This window comes from Dendrobates tinctorius, unplaced genomic scaffold (genome assembly GCF_039654945.1).
Source record: "Dendrobates tinctorius isolate UK_male_01 unplaced genomic scaffold, ASM3965494v1 ptg000120l, whole genome shotgun sequence".
Classification (NCBI taxonomy): domain Eukaryota; kingdom Metazoa; phylum Chordata; class Amphibia; order Anura; family Dendrobatidae; genus Dendrobates; species Dendrobates tinctorius.
In genome coordinates this window covers 20,660,918-20,674,931 of record NW_027361788.1, presented here as the reverse complement: position 1 = coordinate 20,674,931, position 14,014 = coordinate 20,660,918, and the positions used below count along the sequence as shown (strand labels likewise).

The following is a 14,014-nucleotide window of genomic DNA, read 5'->3' as shown; positions in this document are numbered from 1 at the left end:
TGCCACAGTTGCTAAGCTGCTCACTGTTAATAACAACTCATTGCAGGCAGCAGAGCCCTTGGTCTTATCCGATCAGGTGGAGGACAACGGCTCTGTGAAGCAGCTGGAGGAGTGGTGCCAGCAACTGCAGGTGGGGACTGACGCTACAACTTCATACCAGAAAAATGGGGTTTACAGGGTGACCCAGGAGTATGAGCGGGTATTCAGTAAACACCCCCTAGATTTTGGGAAGGCAAAAGGGGTTCAACATCATATCCCCACTGGGAATCATCCACCCATAAAAGAAAGGTACCGGCCTATACCCCAACACAATACCAATGTGCTAAAGGTATGTTGAGAGAGATGAAGGAAGCAGGGGTTATCAGAGACAGTTGTAGCCCCTGGGCAGCTCCAATAGTTTTTGTAAAGAAAAAGGATGGTACCATGAGAATGTGTGTTGATTACAGGAAAATTAGCAGCATTACACATAAAGATGCCTACCCATTACCTAGAATTGAGGAATCATTAGCTGCACTTAAAACTGCTAATTACTTTTCCACCTTGGATCTCACTAGTGGGTATTGGCAGGTTCCCGTGGCAGAGGCAGACAAGGAGAAAACAGCATTTACCACCCCAATGGGTCTCTGTGAGTTCGACTATATGCCATTCGGGCTCTGCTCCGCCCCAGGAACATTTCAACTGCTGATGGAGTGCTGCCTGGGACACATGAACTTTGAGACAGTCCTGTTGTACCTTGATGATATTATTGTTTTCTCCAAGACTTATGAAGACCATCTGGAACACCTGTTGTTTGAAGCCTTGTCCAACTTTGGCCTGAAGGTGAAGCCTTCAAAATGCCACCTCCTGAAGCCCAAGGTACAGTACCTCGGTCATGTGATGAGTGCAGAAGGTGTGGCACCGGATCCTGACAAGGTCACAGTCATCCGGGACTGGCCGAAACCCAGCAACCTCCATGAAGTACGCCAGTTCCTTGGACTGGTAGGCTACTACCGCAGATTCATCAAAGGCTTTACTGAAATAGCCACCCCTATGCAAAATCTTCTGGTGGGGCAGTCCAAGAAGACCAAACAGAAAAGTTCCACCTTTGAATGGACTGAGGAGTTGGAGAGGTCCTTCACCCGACTGAAGATGGCTCTCACAGGTGATGAAGTTCTGGCCTACCCAGATTATGACAAACCCTTTGTGTTGTACACTGATGCCAGCAACGTGGGACTTGGAGCAGTGCTGTCACAGATACAGAATGGCAAAGAAAGAGTAATCTCCTAAGCCAGCAGGAAGCTTCGACCCACTGAAAGGAACTCTGACAATTACAGTTCTTTCAAGCTGGAGTTCTTGGCCATAGTCTGGGCTGTGACGGAGAGATTCAAGCATTACCTAGCTTCAGCCAAGTTTACCATCTTCACGGACAATAACTCGCTGACTCACCTAGAAACTGCAAAACTAGGTGCACTGGAGCAGCGATGGTTGGCTCGGCTATCCAACTATGAATTCACCATCAAGTACCGAGCAGGGCACAAGAATGCCAATGCTGATGCGCTGTCCAGAATGCCTAATCTGCCAGATGCAGGAGAAGACCCGGAGGCTCTTGAAGAAATAGAGTTGCCTCCCTTCCACCGGCCACTTGCAGCCCAACGTGCTCAAGGAGTGAGAAACAGAAGGTCTGGCTTGAAAGAGGTCACCTTAAACCCATTGCCTCATCATGACTGGGCAGAAACGCAAGATAGTGACCCCGCACTCCACATGGTGAAGGAGCTACTGTCACAAGCTGACTCACGCCCAGAGTCGGATGCTCCTGAAGAAACCCAGCAGCTGTGGAAGGAAAGAGGCCGGCTGGTCATCTATGAAGGAAAATTGTGCCGGAGGAGTATCAATGCCCGCACTCATAAGCTGGTCTGGCAGGTGGTAGTCCCAAAGAGAGAGGCATCAATGGTCTTGGAAGCATACCACAATGGAGCTGGACACTTTGGATGGAAGAAGTTGGAAGCATTGCTCCGGGAGAGGTTCTACTGGGCTGGTATGAGGAAAGCCATTGAAAAGTGGTGCCGGGAGAGTGGACAATGTAACCTGCGCAGAAAGGATCGAAACAGCCAGAGAGCTCCTCTGCAGCCAATAGTAACCAAACAGCCCCTTGAGTTGGTCCATGTGAAGCTGGTCCCAAGCCGTTCAGGCTAGATCTATGCTCTCACCATCGTGGACCACTACTCAAGATTCCTGGTAGTTGTGCCTGTCAAAGATCAAACGGCCAGGACAGCAGCCAGAGCATTCCAACAGCACTTTTGCAGACCACATGGTTACCCTGAGAGAGTGCTTACTGATCAAGGTCCCGCTTTTGAAGCAGAAGTATTCCAGGAATTCTGTAACTTGTATGGTTGTAAGAAGATCCGGACAACTCCATACCATCCACAGACCAATGGCATGTGTGAAAAGATGAACCAGGTAGTGATAGATCTCCTGAAGACATTGCCTTTGGAAGAAAGAAATCTGTGGCCAGAAAAGTTACCAGATCTGGTAGACCTTTACAATCACATTCCGGTGAATTCCACCAACTGTACCCCAGCCTATCTAATGAGAGCAAGACCTGGTAAGCTGCCTATTGATTTTGACATGGGAGTCCTTACGCCTGAAGTAACATCACAAGATGCTGATTGGGATACAGAAAGACAACAACGATACAGAAGAGTTCAAGAGTGTGTGGAAAAGAGTCTTGCTCAGGCAAGACAAAAGCAGGAAAAGCTTTACAATCAAAATGCGCCTGCCGTTCCTTTGTCACCAGGAGAACAAGTCTTAAAAAGGAAAAGAAGATTGCAGAAATTGGATGACCAATGGGAAGCTGAACCTTACACCATTCTGCCCTCAAACTTTGACAACATCAAAGTATGCCTTGTTAGTAAAGATGGAGGAGAAACTTCAGCAGCAACATCAAGGGATCATTTGAAATTATGCCCTGACCAGTTAAAAGAAAGAATGGAAGAACAAAGCAACATCCAACCCTTAGAGAAAGAAGAAAAGGTCAGCACTATACTTGGAGAAATCCCTGCAAATTGGACTAAAGTAAATGATGCAATAGTGGTGCCCGTGTTGTTGACATTTCCCCAACTGGTAGCACAAGAAGACGTGACTCAAGAAAATCCTGAAGATCAGGAAAATCAGGCAGCAGATGCCACACCAGCAGTGGAGCCAGAGAACCCTCGCCCTGCCAGTGGTGAATCTGTTATACCCATGGTGAGTCTAAGAGTTCCTAGACAATCTAGTATCCCTGTGCTACACAGAACCACCAGTAGTGTATCCAGTACATCACACACTACTCCAGTAGTTAGCACCGGACAAACAGAGATTTCCAGTCACACCAGTGTTACGCAGGTCTACCCGTACTACACAAGGTATACCACCCATCAGATATCGTGTATAGATAAGTAAATGTAAATGTTGAAATTGTATGTATATATGTAACTGTTTTCAAGTTTTGTGCCTACAGGTAATCTGTAAGAGTTTCCTTTGAATTTTCCAGTTTTTTACCTTGTTTCATGGACACTGAACCACAGGACTGTGTGTGGTCAAAACTTACCTTTGTAAATAGTTTACCATTTGCCCAGGAATGGACCATGGACATTGATGCTGGACTTATCATTATAGGACTATTTTTGGAGCTCTTGGTTCTTGTAAATTTTTCCTTTTTCAAATCTTGTACAATTATAACTGTTCACCTTGTTTGACTGTTTATATGTTTTCATGTTTTGTTCAGCCCAGTAGTGCTGACTTGCACTAGGGGGGAATGTGGCACCCCCAGGAGTATGGCCGCCACAGTGGCTTTGCCTTCCTCCAGGTAGGGTAATGCCAGGCTTGGAAGCAGTGAAGGGTCTCTCTCGCAGTTAACCTATACATGCAACACAGTTCCACTCCATGCCAGCAGGGGGGACTCTGAACCGGAATTAAGGGGAGGAGTGCTCTCTGAGGGCCAAAAGGGAGGAGTAGTAGTTAGTCAGAGGAGGGTGAAGTGTGCAGACGTGAGGAAGAAGCGCGGAGATTGAGCAACGAGGGAAGGCTCATCTCCATCGAGAGCGCATGAACTGGAGCCTGGTCTCCACGGTTGTATGGATACTAATGGTCCTGCAACAGACACTAGAGGAGTAGAGGCTGTAAATTTACTACTCCCATCTAAGACTCGGAGGCACAACAGCACGGAGTGAGCCAAGAGAGGAATAGCGGCTACAGCTGTCTGCCATACAAGGAGTGCTAGAAGAGAATTAGGAGGAACTTCAGTGTAACTCGGTACTGGAGACACCTCAATTAAGCGCTAGGAAGGAGACTGCACAGCCCATCTGCTGAGAGAGAATCCCTGAGTTGCTTCCAGGCTAGCCTGCTCTGGTACCATCTGTAATCAGGACCCTGGACTGCATTTGCCAAGTAAAGGTACAGAAACTGCACCCCGCTATGTCTTTGTCTGCTTCCTACCTTTCCGGCACCACTACATCCCCGTGCCAACCACATCTACACTGCCCTGGGACTACAGCTTCACCTGTGGGGAGCTTTTACATCTTTGCTGCACCATACCATCAGTCCCAGCGGATCTGCATGCAGCGTCGGCTTAACACCTCAATTGCCGAACACCACAGGTGGCGTCACGAACTATTCATTCAATTCACTACATTCCACTATTCAATCTCCCTATTATTTGGGCGCCCAGGGCCACGGACCGGGTCACTGCTGCTGTGACACATCCCGCTGATACCGGCCCGGTACCGAGTACCCCACAGCTCTGGGAGGGCGACCCATGGCGGCAGCGATCCTGCCGACTATGCCAAATGTAGTAAGGTGGCCAAGCTTGGGGGGTGGTCCCCTGTTTACCGCGAACAGACGTCACAGACACGAGACGGAGGCAGATTTTCGGTACAACAGGTCCGAGTTTATTGGCCTTCCTCCTGACGACCGCAGCAATATACCGCAGTACTTCCACAGCTCTCCGTATTCAGGCCCGGGTACCTACACCTTTCTTCTGTTGTAGTGACGTTCCTCACGGCTCTGTCACTGGGGCCGCCCTAGGCCTATCTACCGCCAGCACTTCACCGGTCAGAGGTCGTCGTCAATTTGGTACCCCCCGGGGCCTCGTCTGTTCTGCGGTTCTTCGTGTCGGGGCCACCCCCCTGACTTCTTTTCTCCTCAGTCCCCTAGTTGAGCTCCCCACACTGTTCGTACTCCTTCACTGACTCCTCTCCTACTGAGCTCCTCCCGGGACTGGAACTTTCTGGAACCCTCCTGTCCTATTTATCTCCTTCCCGGGTCCCTGTAACCCCGCCCCCCATGACTAACGGTTTCTAGAGCCAAAAGCTGCTGTCAAGTCCTGTACTCACACTCCCCCCTGCCATCTTGTGGTCAAACTAAGGTACTGCACTCATTCTACACTTTTTCCCAGCTGTTTCCCTTCTGTCATTACTAACATCTGTCCAAAGTGCACAAACCGTCCCTTCTTCCTTCTGACAAGTCTGTTCATCCGGTCACCTTCCCCACATGCATATCAAATTTATGTTTATAAGATCATTATTTGTTTTTTTACCACGGTGCCTCTTTTAATGCTCTTGGGCATAATATGTACTATATGTAAATTGTAAGGCCTCACAGCCTGACTAGACAAGAGGCGTCTTATTGAAGCACCAACAACAGTTTGGGTATAAAGATGCCTTAAATGTGGTTATTTGGTGACCTGAAGATACTTAAAGGAATCCCCTATTAAAAGGTCAGGCCTACATGGTTTCACAGTTTATCAAAATTGTAAAACTGTGTCTGTTGCTCCTAGCAACTAATCACAGTGCAGCTTTCATTTCTAAAGCTGCTTTGGAATAATGAAAGATTTGCTGTGATTGGTTGGTTAGGGTAACAGACACTCTCGACAGTTTTAATTAAATCTGCCCCATACTGTTTTTTGGTGTTTTTTTACTGTATTTTTAAGAGATTATTATAGCATCCAATGTGATTTTAATGTCTGTAGTAGGTTATAAAACACTGGGGGGAATTTATTAAGATTGTCATTCTTTACAGAGGTCTTAATAAAATAGCACGCTGGAGTAAGATGTGACTAATTTATTAAAACATGACTTTTTAATTTTTATTAAAGAGTGGTCGATACTGTTTTAAAAATACTAGCATGATCCTGTATTTTTTCAATATTTAACCAGATTCATACAAGGAGAGAACCTTCCCCATTTGGCTGAATGTATTAAATGCCTTACTGCAGTTATACTATCCTACCTAAGCCACGGCTGCACTATACGGGTGTATATCTCTTTGAGCTCATACTCATCACCATGAAAAAAAAAAAGTCCGATTTCGGTTCAGAAAAGTGTGATAAGCGTCATGCGATTTTCATGTGAGCAAATCCGATATTTAAGACCTATCATCCGATTTAGATGTGAATGTGATCCGATTGCACGCTCAGTGTCTTTGCCGGATGGCAGACTGTATAGTCGTATCATGCAACAATGCACCCTGCCATCATTTGTCGTGAGACAAAAGGATTATTATCTTCTTGGCAGACAGGTGAGGAATATGGTTGTTTATTATTTTAATTCTGTTACAGGAGACATTGGCTTCAGTGGCTTGGGCACTGATGTGAGTATACGTGTTTTTGGTAAATGCAGTTTCATTAAAGGATTCTGTGTCATTTTTTCAGTTAAAGGACTGTGTGGGTGTGTGTTTTTTATACAATATCACTATGGGGTTAGTAATGGGGTTATCTTATAGACACCTCTCCATTAATAACCTCTGGGCTTGCTGCATTAGGGCAGGTGGGAAGAGCGAGGTTAAGTGGCAGAATTGGCGCATCTTATGGATGCACCATTTTTGTGGCGGCTCAGAGCTGATGTTTTTAGTCTGGTATGGCGCCAATATCCATGATCCCTTCCTAGCCTAGGTACAGAATAGTGAGCTGATGTTAATAGCCTAGGAAGCTCCATGGTTATTACCCCCTTCCCAGGCTATAAAAATCTGCCCCAGCTGTCCACTTTCCCTCTGCTGATTAAGAAAATGTCGGGGATCGCATGCTATTTTTTTCAGAAAATAATTTAGTAAGTAATAAAATACATGTCCAGTAAGCTACACAAGCAATGTATTCATTATATATGTCACTGACATCTTTATATATATCTATTTTACAGTATGTGTATATATCTATTCTTTTCTGTCGGGTCAAGCTGTGATTTTACTGTACGCAGCAGATGAATTGCCAGCTTTTCAAAGGACTCGCATGGTCCACGTGTCATGTGATTTTTTTTATTGCACCCTTTGACTTACATTGGCGAGTCTTGTCCGAGATACGAGGACAATTGCAGCATGATACAATTTTTTTCTCATCCCGATCTGAGCTAAGAAAAATCGCAGATGAGCAGCTACTCATAGATTAACATTGGTCAGAGTGCAGTCCGATTTTTTTATCGAATTGCACTCGTCCGTTTTCCTTGCAGATGAGTATGAGCCCTTAGTAGGCAGGATAGCATAATCTCAGTAAGGTGTTTAATACATTTAGCTAAATGGGGAAGGTTCTCTAATTGTAGGAATCTGGTTAAATATTGAAAAAATACAGGATCACTCTCTAGTAATTTTAAACAGCATAGACCGCTTTTTAATTAAAATGAATAAAAGTCATGTTTTATTGCATCCCTTGAATAGGGTCCATTTACTCCATTTACTCCTCTGGCTAATCTATAGTGTGGGTTTCTTATCCCTATAGGGCTTCTTAGGGTAGCATTACACTATGCGATGCACCAGCGATCCCGACAACGATACGACCTGGTAAGGATCGCTGGTATGTCGCTACATGGTCGCTAGTAAGCTGTCAAACAGACAGATCTACTCAGCGACGCAGCAACGATCCAGCGATCTGTATAACGACCTCAGCGGTCGTTGGGACTTTGTCACAAAGCAGCTATTCTGACGATTCCCGCCTGCGTCCCTGAGTTCTGAGTCGCCAACGAGGTCACTCGTCGGTGTCAAACACAAAAATGCATGCTGGCCAGCGGGACACCAGCAATCAAAAAATGGCCCATGACATTCGAGCACGGGCAGCGAGATTGCAGCGGGGGCCTGGTCACCGCTATGTGTCACATGTAGCAAGATCGCTGGCGAGGTCGCTGTTGCATCACAAAGTCTGTGACGTTTCAGCGATCTCGCTAATGATTACTTTAGAGCGGGTTCAGACTGCTATATTGAAAATCGGGCCAGTCACAACCATAAGTCGAGGATGTGACTGGCTCCATTTCTGTCCATGTAGAAAATCGGCCATGTGCACTATAATGGGTCCATGAGCTCTCCGAATGCGATACGTCCGTCTGTTAGAGCCCTTAGGCTATGTGCACACGTTGCGGATTCTGATGCGTTTCCGCAGCGTTTTTGGCCCTGGGGAAACGCAGCAGTTCCGCAGACATGGTACAGTACCATGTTACCCTATGGCATTTCAAATCTGCTGTGCTCACGCTGCGGTTTTTTTCCGTGCGGTTTTGCTGCGGTTTACAAACCGTAGCATGTCAATTGTTTGTGCGGATTCCGCTGCGGTTTCACACCTTTAACATAGTAGAGGTGTGAAACCGCAGGGCACAACCGCAGGCTAATCCGCAGGTCACTTTACCTGCGGTTTTACCTGCGGATCCGCGCGGAAAAACCCGCAGGTGAATCCGCAGCGTGTGCACATAGCCTTAGGTGGGGTTCAGACTATACGATTTTGATACAAATCCGTGTGGCATCCGTTTTTTATACTGTACATCATCAGTTAATAAAATGTACCAAATACAGTTTCCTACGTTAATAATGGCAATGTACCCGTAAAAAAATGTATACAATATGGACGATTCATTTTTTTTCTGCGCTCCCATAGTGCACGCAGCGATTTGTTACATGCAGCCAAGGGACGAGCTCCTTGTAAGAAATGCTGTCATTGCGCAGTGTTATCCGAGGCGGCCATGAATGCAGAGTGAAGGGAAGGCCCTATATAAGTGATTAATTGCTCTGTCCTCTGAGCACAAGCTGATTAACCACTTACAATCCGTCATTAATGGGGTTGATGGAGGGTAATATGATTGTGTCGTGGTGAAGAGGCTTGGACGCAGCTGTTCTTGTGTTGTCTACCTACAAAGCAGCTCATACAATCAAAGACAAAAAAATAATGAATACATCTTTTTATAGAATTTTTCAATGCATAAATATCAAATCTGCTATGTGTGAACCCAGCCCAATATAGGCCTCCATGCCTTGCTCTGGGGCCTTCTCCATAGTCACAATGGCGTCACCCACAATATCATTTTACACATGGACGTCACATTCCAGCTGCGGTCATATTCCTCCTCTTGTAAATTACAGAATTCATCTGCTGCTCAGTTTTCAGTAATGTCATTCAGACAGACTATACAGCGGTCACGGAGGCCGGTTAGTGGAGGATAGGTGATAAACTCCTGACTGCTGGGACTCCCAACAATTTCGGATCCATCTTTCCTGCTCCCTGCATTGGGACTGATTGGAGTGGAATGGTTGCACACAATTTTTAATATAAGTCTGTTGGACCTGCGGAGGCAGAGAAAACCTAGTACATCGCTTGTCCCATAGGTATAAAAAAATGGCAACGATCACGCAATGGCGCTGATCAAGTCATTCCCTATACAGATGAATAGGGGATGGAATCCCATGTCAATTCTTTCAGTGTTTTTCACCTATCTTAATGAATGGGGAAAATATGCAATATCTTTTGCACAATGTTTTTCCTGCCAAAACACTGTTTTTTGCATCAAAAAAAATCTGCTACAAATACTCAATGTGTTCACATACATTTTTGGCTTTTTTTCCATATCTTAAATTGTATTAAAATTACAAATTTTAATTAATTATTAGAATATTAATTTAAAAAATTAAAACTTTTTTTGCAGTGATTTTGATTTACTTTATGTCTTTTTTTTTCTATTGCCTCAAACCCCTGCTGACTGCTCCCGGAAAGAGACAGCAGTTAAGCTTCGCCCCATTGCCAGACATGTGACTGAGTCAATTGGGTTTAAATGTGTACAATGTCGCCTGAGCTCCCACAGTGCATTGCTATCAGGAAATATGGAGATTTTAATTATATTGATAAATAAAATTTTACCTAGCAAATATTGAAAGAAAAAAAGATTTTATAAAAATGAGTGAGGTTTCCTTTAAAGGGGTTTTCTGAGTTAAAAGGGTATTCTAATCCAATACATTTAAGGCAATGTTTGATAGACATAGGTGTTATCTCTATTCTTCAGTATTATTTCAGGAGCAAGTTAATTAAAAAAAGCAATCTCAAGAAAGGGATACTGGATATGCCTAAAATATCTGAGATCAGAGAAAGGGGTTTTATTATTAACCATAGCAGAAAATAGCTGCAAAGAGTACCGGAAAAACACATACATTATAATGACAGTGCACTGATTCCAAAGTGACTGTGTAATACCTAGTTTCTCCTACGGGAGTGCTGTAGGAGCATCTAACACTTGAGGGAGGGATCATCCACAGATTATATCTGATTTAAAGACAGGCAAGCAGAGGTCTTGAGACCATAAGAAATTGATGCACAAAGTAAATGAAAAAATTGTATTACATTTTATTGTATAATAAATGAGATTTATTTGCTAAGTCTGAAATACCCCTTTAAGATACTTTGTTATGTTACAGAGCTCAGATGATAGCCCATCGATGTCACCATCCTCAGTGTAGTGCCTAGTGGTGGAGATCTTGTCATGTGCACACACTATCACTATACTGAACATGTTCTTCCCATGTCATAAATTATGGACAAGGAGAACATCTGTGTAACCTGCCTCAGGACCTGCAACTTTTGTGGAGAAAGCAAATAAGATCTGGGAGTGCAATGATTGTCATAGTATTCGTCACTGAGGAAAACATACCATATGTGCAGCCTGCGCAACTCACCAGGACCCGAATAGGGGAAGAGGAAGACATACCGTAGGTGCAGCCTGCGCAACTCACCAGAGCCCGAGTAAGGGAAGAGGAAGACATACCATAGGGGCAGCCTGCGCAACTCACCAGGACCCGAATAGGGGAAGAAGAAGAGATACCGTAGGTGCAGCCTGCGCAACTCACCAGGACCCGAATAGGGGAAGAGGAAGACATACCGTAGGTGCAGCCTGCGCAACTCACCAGAGCCCGAGTAGGGGAAGAGGAAGACATACCATAGGGGCAGCCTGCGCAACTCACCAGGACCCGAATAGGGGAAGAAGAAGAGATACCGTAGGTGCAGCCTGCGCAACTCACCAAAGCCCGAATAGGGGAAGAGGAAGACATACTGTAGGTGCAGCCTGCGCAACTCACCAGAGCCAGAATAGGGGAAGAGGATGACATACCGTAGGTGCAGCCTGCGCAACTCACCAGGACCCGAATGGGGAAGAGGAAGACATACTGTAGGTGCAGCCTGCGCAACTCACCAGGACCAGAATAGGGGAAGAGGAAGACATACCGTAGGTGCAGCCTGCGCAACTCACCAGAGCCAGAATAGGGGAAGAGGAAGACATACTGTAGGTGCAGCCTGCGCAACTCACCAGGACCAGAATAGGGGAAGAGGAAGACATACCGTAGGTGCAGCCTGCGCAACTCACCAGAGCCAGAATAGGGGAAGAGGATGACATACCGTAGGTGCAGCTTGCACAACTCACCAGAGCCAGAATAGGGGAAGAGGAAGACATACCATAGGGGCAGCCTGCGCAACTCACCAGAGCCCAAATAGGGGAAGAGGAAGAGATACTGTAGGTGCAGCCGCACAACACACCAGTAGCCGAAGAGGGGAAGGGGAAGAGATACAGTGCAGCCGCACAACTCACCAGGACCCGAAAAGGGGAAGAGGAAGACACACCATAGGTGCAGTCTGTGCAACTCACCAGGAAGACATACCGTAGTTGCAACCTGCGCAACTCACCAGAGCTCGAATAGGGGAAGAGGAAGACATACTGTAGGTGCAACCGCACAACACACCAGTACCCAAATAGCAGAAGAGGAAGAGATACTGTGCAGCTGCACAACTCACCAGTACCCAAATAGGGGAAGAGGAAGAGATACTTTAGGTGCAGCCACACAACACACCAGTACCCGAATAGGGGAAGACAAAGAGATACTGTGCAGCCGCACAACACACCAGTACCCGAATAGGGGAAGACAAAGAGATACTGTGCAGCCGCACAATACACCAGTACCCAAATAGGGGAAGAGGAAGAGATACTGTGCAGCCGCACAACACAAAAGTACCCGAATAGGGGAAGAGGAAGAGATACTGTGCAGCCGCACAACACAAAAGTACCCGAATAGGACAACATACCATAAGTGCAGCCTGAGCAACTCACCAGGAAGACATACCATAGGTGCAGTCTGTGCATCAGCACAAGGGTTCTTATATTATAGAGGCAGACAAACCATAGTTGAAACCTATGCAATTGCAAAAGGTCCATTATAGGGGTGGACATACCATTCATCCTATGTTACACAGGTGGATATACCATGCATGCAACCTGTACTATACAGGGGGATATACCATACATACATATAGAGTCTGTGACTGCACTAGGACCATTATAGGGGTGGACAGACCACACATGCTATCTATTTAATTGCACAAGGGCCCTTATGGGCAAAGGGGTCTATTCAAAAAATAAAAGAGGGCATAAAAAATCCCTCGGATAAAAATGTTTCCTTATTGTCTATGTCCACCTCCAATTCTGCCATCTACACTGCCCAGCATTCAGTATCACCACGTTGTGCCATTCGTTTATATTATAATTATATATTTCCAGCTGCTGCAGAACCTCATAACACAAAGCGCTTTAATTTAATCAATGTGTAATTCACATGACATAACATACCTTCCTGTTAAAGAAAAGACAAATATTAATCAAAGAGTAATTGCCATAAAGCTTCACCTTTCTGATAAAAAAGAGGTTCTTCAGCAGCTGGGATATTATAAGCTATATCTATATTAGTCAACAAAGTAAAACCTTCCTGATAAAAAGGTAATTTAGTGCCTGGGGTTTTATAAGAAATGATATTAATCCTTTTCTAACTTCCTACTAAAAAGAGGTTCTGCAGCAGCTGGTATTATAGGGACGTCACCTTGGGCTTATAATAATAGGAGACTAGGGTGGGGGGCAGCGATGCATGAAGAGGGCTGATGGGAATGAGGAGATATAGGGGAATGGGTGAGGAGGGGGATGATGGGAGGAGTCAGGTCGCACGATTGATGATGATGGGGGTGGTAGTAGGGGATTTTATGCCATCACCAGGGATCGTCACATAACGCCTGGCATCTTCTAGGGCACAGATAACTGCAGGGTAAAATGGAGTGTGGGGTGAGCTGCATGGTGGTCTGGGGGAGGGGATTTCACGGATGAATGGCTGATGCTGCAGCAGACCACAGGGATGATGGTGGTGCGGGCATGGCAGGGATGGGGGCAGCAGCAGGATGGACGGGCAGAAGAAGACAAGAGGCTGCTGAGAGCTGCTGACACATCCGCAGGACACAGGGAGGGGTCTCCCTGCCACAGACCCGCACTCCCCCCGCACCTGCGCCCACCCTCCAGTGCCCACTCCAGCTTACTTTCTCCCACCACTGCCTTCAGCCCGCTGGGTGCCATCCTGCCCCGATCCAAGAGAGAGAGCCGACTGCAGGGGAGAGGGAGGAGAGAGCTGGAGGTAGAGAGGAGGCTGAGGATGGAGGAGGAGGAGGAGGAGGCTGCTGTCAGCTGACCGGAGAGGGGGGGTGCTGCAGCAGAGGAGGGGTGACAGCTGTACCAACACCCTGTCATCACCAGGACACTACTGCTCCCATCATCAGCACCCTGGATTACACATCCCTATAACACCGCTGTGTTACCCCTCTATTAATCTCATCTATTGCTCCGGCAAAATAAGAGACCACTTCCAAATGTTCAGTTTGTCTGATTTTTCTATTTATAGGTATATTTTTGAGTAAAATGTAAATTGCTCTTTTATTCTATAAACTACTGACAACAGGTCTTCG

At 46.0% G+C, this 14,014-nt stretch overlaps 1 protein-coding gene across 2 annotated transcripts in view; it reads right to left on the bottom strand.

The window, feature by feature from the left end:
• The window catches only part of STXBP1 (syntaxin binding protein 1), a 77,287-nt gene extending 63,571 nt beyond the window's left edge, over positions 1 to 13,716 (bottom strand). Inside the window, exon 1 of one of the 2 annotated variants that reach the window (XM_073590859.1) lies at positions 13,592 to 13,716. In XM_073590859.1, the coding sequence (XP_073446960.1) occupies positions 13,592 to 13,628 (37 nt within the window). In that variant the 5' untranslated portion in view covers positions 13,629 to 13,716. The remainder of the gene's footprint in view (positions 1 to 13,591) is intronic. The other variant, XM_073590860.1, reaches the window with a different exon arrangement.
• Positions 13,717 to 14,014: the final 298 nt, after the last annotated feature.